This window comes from Pocillopora verrucosa, chromosome 4 (genome assembly GCF_036669915.1).
Source record: "Pocillopora verrucosa isolate sample1 chromosome 4, ASM3666991v2, whole genome shotgun sequence".
Taxonomy (NCBI): Eukaryota; Metazoa; Cnidaria; class Anthozoa; order Scleractinia; family Pocilloporidae; genus Pocillopora; species Pocillopora verrucosa.
The window spans coordinates 6,090,649-6,100,653 of NC_089315.1; the positions used below are offsets into that span (position 1 = coordinate 6,090,649).

Sequence of the window (10,005 nt, forward strand, 5' to 3'; positions counted from 1 at the left end):
TAGCAGCTGATCAGTAACAATTAATTAATAATTAATTGGAATAATTAATGAGTATTGAAATACTCCAATGATAGCAAGCTATAACCCACCAATAATTACAAACCTAGGTGCTACAAATAGTGACATATCAACTTTCGACCTCAACACCTGATGAAGGTGTTGATGGATTAGATAGATGTTGATCGATCAATAAGCGTGACTCTGACATCATGAGACAAACAGTTTAATGTTTGTTTACCAATACACAAATCATAATGTAATATAATTTTGTAAATAAAAACTAATAGGAAGTACATTTGGAAAACCTATTGGTTTTCATTTGAAGGACAGAAGCTAACAGAGAATCATCAACCTCTCACATAGTAAGTCAACAGTAGATGTAGTTATGTAGTATTAAACAGTATAATAGTTTGACCCTTTTACCCCTTAGACTGACCAACATCTAATTTCTCCTAACAGTATCACCCCTGAATCAAACATTAAGGTCATGAGAATTAAATAATGATCAACAAATACCAGAGCTCTTGATTGTTAAGCAAAATCTCCATGTCAGCACCGTAGGAAATGTATAGAAAACAGCACAGAGAATATGCACACTGATCTTTGGGTGTAAAGGGTTAATTATCTGGGTGAGGGGCTCCTCTGCCTTTTTGTCTTCCACTTTTCTCATTTTTAAGTTATAGCCATTGAATGTATGGTGGTAAGGTGGTGACAACTTTGCTTTCCATAGTTTCATGTCTTTGCACCCATTTTCTTATTAACTTCCTTTGATAACTGCAAAGTGATTTTTAATGATAAATAATAGATCTTATATTCATCTGAAGGTGTTAGACTCCTTATAAAAATTAATGTACCTCTTTTCTTTGCAGAAGTCTGTAAGGAAAATGAAACTCACAACATTCTACCCAAGGCAAAACATAGAACCCTTGGGCAGTTTATGCATATGCATTGGTAGTCTCCCAGTTGGCCTTGACACAAGCAAATACAAAATTTTGATTGGCAACATTCTAGGAGAAAGTAAGTTCGGTTTTGTGTGTTTTTTAGATGCTTCTAAACAAGTACCTTTGTTTTACGAGGGGCTAATGTACGTTTCCTGAGTCCTCGTTCCCCTGACCATCTGCCATGTCCATTCAGCTATTTAAGAGTGACAGTGACCCTGGTAACAAGATTGACAACACCTTGGCGACCTAATATTTTACGCATTAAAATACTCAAAGGGAGGCTTTTGGTTGTTCTCATCTTTTTTCTTGTAATTGTTTTGTAGCCATGGAATTTTTTGAGGTGAAAAGTGTGTTTCCAAGTTGTGGTGAGTTACTAGTAATCCTAGAGCTCAGTTCATGTATCTAATAATTAAGACACATTATTATATCACTGGCAGTGCCCATGGGAAGTATAAAGCGAATTCTGTGTTCTTTCTGTAGAGCATTTCCTAGAAGTACTTTAAAAAACAGATGAACTGAAAAAGACTGACTGGAATCAAGATTTCTGTTTCTTGCATATCGGTATTCTTTTCCTACAGTTAAGGAGTTATGCCTATTTTGATTTTTTTGTTATTCCCTATAGCCTGGACTGTTCCCCCCTGGAAGCCAACCCCTTCTAGTACTGGTAAACTCCAAAAGTGGTGGCGGTCAGGAGGCAGACATGTTCACAGCTTTCCAGAGACTGCTCAACCCTAATCAAGTGTACAGCCTCTTAGAGGGAGGCCCATTATCAGGGTATGTTAAACTCACTCCCCCTCCATACCTTGTTTGCTTGGTAAGAACTATCTCCTTAGACTCTTGTGTCCACGAGAATTGACCAAGGCCGAGCTAATCAAGCCATAGTGCAGATATGGGTGGGTGCAGAATCTTTCCAGAGCAGATTGCACCCTTTCAAGGGCGATACCCATATTTACATGAGATAACCCAATGTCTCCCCCAAGCCTCGCTTTCAAGGTGGAACAAGCAAGGAAGTGGTAAAGATTGATGTAAAATTTTTAGTCCAAAAAAGGCATGGCGGTTAGTTTTCCTTATATGACGTCGTCCTGCAGAAGAGTGATTTATATTTTGTTGTATAGATTGCTTCCTAAATTAATCATTTACAGCTATTCTATACTCAAAACTATAAGCCTTGTCTTCTTCTGTCAGCTTTGTCCCATCGTCTTTAAATCTCTGAATATCTAAAATATGAATCGATTTTTATCTTTGTTTCAGAGTTTATGCTTTCAGATCTAATTCTGATTTTCGTTTCTTGATCTGTGGTGGTGATGGCACAATTGGCTGGGTGCTGTCATGTTTGGATGATGTTGTTCAAGAGATAAAGTGTAACCTACCTGCATCAGCAGTTCTTCCTCTTGGCATTGGTAAGTGGATTTTTTCCAAAGTATTCGTGTTCCCCACGATTAAAGAAAATTTATTTGTCATCCTGAGCGATCTTCATGTTCCAAGAAGTGATTCAAGAAGTGGGAAGAAACACTCGACTACGTCTCGTGTTTCTCCCTACACTTCTTTCGTGCTCTAGCCGCTTCCTAAGTGCTTTATAACAGAACAGAGCACAGTCAAGGCTTCTCTATTTGTTAATTGGTATAGCGTAAAATAACGATAAAGTCTTTCTTTCAAGGTGTGATAGTTAAAAGTACCTTTGTACGTTTTGTTTTTCTGCGATATGTCATAAATTTCAAGACTTGTTCGACAAACTTGGTCAATGGGATGGAAATCTGAAACTAATCATGACTTAGTCATTCGTGTTTTCTAAGCGATAGAGACCATGGAAAGTCATGCAGATTTCCCTTTTTAGGCCTGAAAAGTTCGTAGTATTTGAAAGTAAATCAAGTAGTATTGATTACTGAAAGTCTGGAACTCTATACGGTAATTATATGCATTTTCAAGTTACGATTAATAGCAGAGGTTTAAATTAGTAGAAAAACCGTTATAGCGTATTTTGAAAAGCAGCCGTTCGGGTGTTGTTGCAAAGTGAAAAGAGAATGGGTGGGAAATTGAACGAGACTCTCGTATGAATGAATCTCTCTCGTGATTTCTGTAGTAGCAAGGTAATGAATGGGAAATTGAATGAGATTCCCAGCTTATATGTATTCATCTCTCTCGTGATTTCCATAGTAGCTAGAAAATGAGTGGGAGATTGAACGAGATTCTCAACTTACAGGTAATGATCTCTCTCGTGTTCTCCATTGGGAAGGTGGTTAATCTGGTGGCGAGAGTCCTGTATCGCTTCTCATGGCCGTTGATCAGGCACACGAAGTGTTTCTTGATAGATGGTGTGTCATGTTTGATTCAGGGGACACTAACGACAGTGCGCTTGGCTCGATGGGAGGAAGAGAAGACGATCCTAGTATTTTTACCGTGAATAATTACTTTGGCATCGGAATTGGAGCTGAGCTTTGTTTAGATTTTTATCTTCAGAGGGAGGAAGAACCAGATAAATTCCATAGCAGGTGAGGATACAAAGGATTCAATTTACAGGTTACAAAATTAGTCATAGTGCCTTCGATTGAAGGAAAAGAGTGTTGATTGCGAAAGCCATTGGATGGTAACAAAGGTTCCATAGTCTTCTGAGATGTACTGTTGTTTCATCTTTACTGCGTTTAATGTACTCAAACTCCGGATAAATTTTAACCTCCGTTGAAAGCTCTTTTGAAAAGGGATAGGTTGAAAAAAACCCCGACTTTGTGTTTTGCAATTTATTGTTAGTGCGACTCTGTTGAATCTCTAATTCCCCCTTTTTTTTTTTGGGTTTCTTTTTGTTTCAGTCTTCATAACAAAGGAGTTTACTTTAGAGCAGGTATAAAGAAAATGGTCAAAGGCTACTCGCGGACATTTACTCAAGAGGTCGAAATAGAGGTGATTAATCTGTAGAACGATGGTATTGAATGGCTGATCACAATAAAAGGGGGTGTACGGCTGACTATAAGACCTCTTATTGCCTTTTGTTTACCCTGCAAGCGGGCTCATGTTTGGGTTTCACCATACTGCCCCTTTTCGGCCACAGCCGCCTATTTTACCATCGACAGCTGCTTATGGAAAAAGGTTATTGAAACCCCTGTATCAGAATTTACTTTCTTAGCATCGAGTGTTGGTCCAAATCATCATCGTCTGTCAGTTGTATTCAACTCTTAATGATTGCATGCGTATCATTTGCACAATTTTTTATTTCATGCTCCAATCACACCTGAGCGTTTTGTTTTGGCGCTTTGCGGTGCTTTTTTGCCTTTCGTCCTCTTTAACTTTCTAGGGACCAGTATCTTATTTACTTCCTTATCGCTGCAGATTGATGGCAAAAAACTTGACTTACCAACACTAGAAGGAATTGTAATTCTGAACATAGGCAGGTAAGTAAAAGCTTGAAATTGAGGTCAATCAAATTAATTCGAATTAACTTTGCAGTGGTTAGATTTTCAATTTAATTGCAAGAAAATCGCTGCACATCGGCTTCAACAAGTAATTTTAAGCTGCAGTTTTTATGCCCGGTGAAAGTATGATTCGTGTAGGTCAACATTATTTGTTTCATATAATTATGATCTGATTCATTTACGGGAACGAACAACCTTTTAAAATTTGTCTCACTCACATCACGTGGCTTTGCAGCAGTCCCCAACTATTATCTGGGAGGCCCGGGTTCGATTCTAGTCGAAGTCTGAATTTTTAAGGCTTCTTTTCTGAGATTACTTTGATAGCAGCTGACCTGCGATTATCGCTTCGTTACTTGTAAAGTCTTTTATTCTTTTGTATAAATTTTGCGCTTAAACTTTTTTTTTAAAATTTGTTTTCCGGCCAGTTGGGGAGCAGGCACAGATGCATGGGGACCAGACAAAGAAGATGTATGTAGTACTTCATGAATTTAGTGGTGATATCTGCTCATATTCTTAGCACCAAACAACTGATAAAATAACCATGACATGTTGTCCCTAGAAGATGAGGTCTGGAAAAGACTCGAAGATTCAGCGCATTAGCTATAAAGAAGTCAATAAGTACGAAGAGTAGAATTGTCCAAACCGCCAATAGCGCGGGAAGTAGCAAATGACCAAACCACTGTTGGTTTTAGTTTTGCACGTGATTGGTTCGGAGAGTGGCTTTAATTATCTGGACCAATCGCAAAGCGAAGTTAAACGAAATAAATGCAATCCCGGATTCCTTTTCCACACACAATTGAAATTGCTTGAATCTTTTTGCAGGGTCATTCCCCAGCTTGTCACTGTGACGGTCTTGTCGAGGTGGTTGGACTTCAGGGAGTAATGCACCTAGTGAGTCAGAATCACCACCATCTTTACCCTTCACACCCTAACATCAGCAGGCATATGCACCATACTGTTCTCTCCAATCTGCTCCGCGTATTTTTTTCTACTAACTGCCACAATTTTTGTATCCTGCCCTTTCCTTTCTTCTTAAGTATTTGCACAGGAAACGTTTTTATTTAGCAATAAAAATGGTGCCTTAGTTCTTAATTGAGATGAATTCTTTATTAAAAGGGTCAGATTCAAAGTGGAATCAGGACTGGTATTCGGCTAGCACAGGGAGCCCAGGTATGGATGTCTGGTTGTAATCCAGTAAATAACATAATGAAGCCATAAGTAGATTATCCTCGTACTATTCCTTTGTTATTTCTGTTTTTCACGTTAATATGTTCCCACCAGTGGCGTAGCGTCATTTTTTTCTGCATATTTACTTTATAAAATCAGTTGATAAAAAACTATCATGTAATACCACCCCTTCCCTTCCCCCCTCCCCTCCCCCCCCACACCGACGCAGAACCACAATTTCTTTAGAAATTTACCCACCTCGTTCATCCACTTCAATGCTTTTTTTTTAATTGATGACAATTATTTTTACTTCATTACAGATCAACATCAAATTAAAATCAGAGATGCCCGTACAAATAGATGGTGAACCTTGGATGCAGCCTCCTGGTAATGTGATTGTGCGGCCCATACTAACACAGGTATTTACAGAAAACTGTGTAACGACGCTGTAAAAGATTACCGTTTGGGGAAAATGAAAGGCTTGTGATTGGACTCGCATATCTCAGTGTTAAAAATGCACCTAGAACATTTCGAAAAATCAATTTAGCTCTATCTTTTTACCTGAGAAACTTTTTATTATTTTTTTTTGTCAACATTTGCATCCAAGAATTCAATAAAACGTTTATAACCGGACGACTTTGGTTCAGAAGTCTTTGGAGAATTAAGAAAATTTCGCTAGAACCCAAACGGCCATCGAACACTTCTAGAAATTTCATCGTAAGTTCACTTATTTTTTTCTTTAGGCGCTGATGCTATCGAAGAGGAAGGTTAAAGTAAAAAACAAAAGAAGACCCACAAGTTCGTCTCGCCCTCCTGCAAGCCCCAGCGCAACAAGAACTATTTTTTATGATGATTAAACACTTACCCCGGGCTTATGGCAGCTTAATTAGAAACCATACTGGATATTTTTTCCAGCTCTGATTTATACTTAACTTGGTAATCTTGTAAAGTTTCATCCAGTTAAGTATTGCTTTAGCCCATAAAATGTAATTCGAAATTGTAAAGGAAATTACGCTTTGGGTATACGCTGTATTGTAAACAGTGCAGACTAAAATTCCATCTTTATAGTGCGTTAAATTGAACCAATTGTGAAACTCTACCAGCACGAAATGCATGCTGGTTGAGAAATCACACGAACATCACGTGCTCGTCATATAGGCTGAAACAAGGAGAGCGGCTCAGTCCTCACCATTCGAACCTCTTCAGTATACATTACCATTCGCGCTATTGGAGTCAATTTCTATCACCGGCCATGATTTGTTTATCGAAGTGGTATAAAATGATTCTGGACAAGTCTCAGCCACATTCTGTCTTTCCCCGTTCCGCCCGTAAATGCGCAAAGGCGTTGTAGTCGACGCTACGCGCTAACGAACCAAACTCGTAACCTGGTGTTCCATAGTCGTATGTAGGAAAAAGGGGTGGCGCGAGATTTCTAAACGAATCACAGTTTATTGAAGATTTCATGCTTAAGAAAAAAGTAGGAAGAATACGATTAACTAACGCAATTTCAGATAGGAATGAAAACACTTGAGAGTCGACGATACGCGTACCCTGGTGTTCCACAATCATATATCAAAGGTGCGCACTAAAATGTTGAAATCTCTGTCTCGAGGTGGAGTTCAAAGCTTAGCTTGGCCCGTCAATGGAGTTTTTACAGAAGACACCGGTGAATTTGAAGATAATATAAGTTCGAGTATAATTCAAATGAATGTTGTATTTGTAATTATGAATGTTAATTTTTTAATAGAATATTTTGTGAAGTTAACCTGATATAATGTATATACCTCTAGTTGTAATTTTAGTCTTTTTCAAATAACAAAATCTCTTGTACTTGAATTTATATGTAAGGTGTTTCTTTCTGTATGTTTTTGTATTTCTTCTTTTCTTTTTTCTTATGTAATTTTATAACGCCTTTAGTTAAAGTCTTGTCCTGCCTAGATTAGAATTGTAGCTATTTGCAGGACATGAAGTTTTGTAAACTTTATATTTCTTTAAATAAATACGTTGTTGTTGTTGTTGTAATTATATGTAAAAAGTGGTTTAACTGCAGAAGTATTCATTAACAAGCTGATATGCATGAACACCTTCTATTGATTTACCTTTGCTCCATATGTTCATTTTATAAAATGATTACTTCATGTAGATGTGTTCTGAGTGAATTAAATTTGTGAGAAAACATTTTTTTTGTTTGTTTTTTTTGTCGTTAAAGGCATAGCTGGTGATAGGCCCGCGGTAAGAGGAGAGAAGAGTAAAAGAGAGCGAGAAAAAATCGGCGAGGTTCTGGGAAGGCATGTCACCTTCCTTCATTCTAATAAGATTTTTCTCTCTCTTACCCCACGTTTATGCTCGTCCTCACTGTGTAAAGCTTCCAGAGGCAAGGTTAGCTGTGAAGCATGAGGAAGAGTGTAGAATGGAAGGGAAGATTTTCCGGTTTGCTTCTAGTGAGTTGTACAGACGTTAAGTTAGTTAAGTTAAGTTAGTTTTACTCAGGTTTTTGGCTCGATTTACTCAGGTTTAGCTGAAGGTCTCTTTCAAGTCTTGTCATTATAGCTGTGTAGCTCTACATGTTACACCTTCGAGTCCTTCACTGGAAATGTAAATTTGGAGTGTAAATTCTATTCCCCTAGAAAATGGCAAATTATTGAGTTTCTTAAGTTATCTCAGCGGTTGACAAGAAGGAAATATCACAAGCAGTCACTAAGGACTAAAATTCATGAAGAGTCAACACCCTAAAAGGGTGGTGCGAGACTTCTAAACCAATCACAGTGCAGTAAAGATTTCATATCTGAGGGTTTTTTAAATATTAACCGTCACTCCCACCCACCCTTGGTGGAAGTCTTTGGATAGAAAATGAAAAGCTTAAAAATGTTTCCTAACCTCCCGGAAATATATATTTGTTACGCCTTATTTTACATGGGGGAGGGGGGGGGGGGTTACCAAAAACCCTCAAGAGAGTCGCGTCAAGGAGATACATTATGGTGTCAAAAGAAAACAGCTCAGTTTTTGGGAAAAACTTAAACTGAATAATTCATTAAAAAACAAAAAGTTCAACATTATGAGAGATACAGAAAGCAATTTTGTATCAGTTTACTTGTAACAGGTCATTGAGGCACATAATCCACACTGTGGATGAACCTGAAGCGTGACTTAGAAACCTTTATAGGGTAAACTGAGAACGGACTCATGTGTAAGGTCTTAAAGATGTTTTATTGAAGTCTTCGTTAACGTTTCAAAGTAGATCTTGAACCCCTGTTCGTAACTCTGTGTGACTTCCCTCAAAAAGCCACTTACACATTCAAGTTTTTCTTACTGTAGAAGCCATGTTGATGATCCCGTTTTAACAAAGATATAAAAGAATACCACGTACTAAAATGAACTAGAATTCTCGTTGTGAGTTAAAAAATCTAGAAATGGGCTACAAAATTAGATTCATAAACACTACTAAATAACTAAGTTAGCGGTATTCTAAGACCTTTTTTTTTCCTTTTTTTTGATTTTCAGGTTAATGTTAATAATATTGACGAATTATGTAAACAAGCAGGCTTCAGCCATGACAGAGGTCACTAATGCTCGCAAACGAGTTATAAAAACTCTAAGACATGACCTATTTAAAACATTTTCATTCTATAAAAACCTCTAAAAAACGAATTCTGACCTTGTTTATTTCCCTCTAACAATTCTAAACTCAGTTTGCATGCAAAGCACTTACAAGCTTGTTGTGGAAGTGAATTATTCAAATTGTTGTTATACCAATTAATATCCTATATCTGACTTGTTACTCGTTACCACAACATCTTTCTAATTTCTTTTTAAGGAATTTGCGTTCATAAAGAACGTAGTAACATAACGAAAATAGACGTCACTCTACCTTTTAGTTGTCATTTTGCTCGCATACGAGTTATAAGAATTCTATTCTTCATTCTTAATGGGCACTGGGGTAGGACAGGTTGGACCTCAGCCTACCACGGGGACATGGACGACCCCGCCCACCAGAGTCTGGGGTGACACCTTTGGCAAGTGTTTACAGCCCCGCAGCCACCCCTGCTAGGGTTACAGCACAGGGCAGGTAGAGCTCGCTAGCCTGGAAAGGCAGTTTACCTAGGGGAAGGAAAACCCTTATCCCAAACCTCTGCTGCCTTGCGGCTATATCCACACATGGAAAAGGCTTCAGGAGTAAACCTCGAGGAAAAATCCGGAGTTGGAGTCCCTAAGGCAGCTCGAAGTTGAATTCAACCCGTGCTGGCAGCTCCTGCGACGGCACTGGTCCCAAATTGTAACGACCTTGTTGTTCCTTTGGCCCCATCAGTGACGTGGAGAGGGGGAACATGTTACATGGGCAACAGCTTGTTCTCCATAAAACACTGCCCAGGCTAGCATCCGCCTACACTACACACCAACACACCTCGCACTACACCTGGAGAGGACACTCCAGCTACGCCCATGGCGTAGACACAACACGGAGAATGGCAGTTTACCGGTGATAAGCTACTGCT

At 38.5% G+C, this 10,005-nt stretch overlaps 1 protein-coding gene across 1 annotated transcript; it reads left to right on the forward strand.

Moving 5' to 3' along the window:
- Positions 1–3,212: 3,212 nt before the first annotated feature.
- LOC136280268 (diacylglycerol kinase theta-like) lies at positions 3,213–6,369 on the forward strand. Its single transcript, XM_066165252.1, has 8 exons — positions 3,213–3,430; positions 3,746–3,836; positions 4,263–4,324; positions 4,771–4,813; positions 5,168–5,236; positions 5,462–5,515; positions 5,833–5,931; positions 6,256–6,369. Exons 1-8 carry the CDS (start codon positions 3,213–3,215, stop codon positions 6,367–6,369), a joined length of 750 nt encoding a protein of 249 aa, XP_066021349.1.
- The last annotated feature ends 3,636 nt before the right edge of the window (positions 6,370–10,005 follow it).

Coding starts and splice junctions, on each gene's coding strand:
- LOC136280268 (XM_066165252.1), top strand. CDS start 3,213: ATGGCCGTTGATCAGGCACACGAAGTGTTTCTTGATAGATGGTGTGTC. Junction 3,431..3,745: donor CCAGATAAATTCCATAGCAG/GTGAGGATACAA, acceptor TTTTTGTTTCAG/TCTTCATAACAAAGGAGTTT. Junction 5,932..6,255: donor TGCGGCCCATACTAACACAG/GTATTTACAGAA, acceptor TTTTTTCTTTAG/GCGCTGATGCTATCGAAGAG.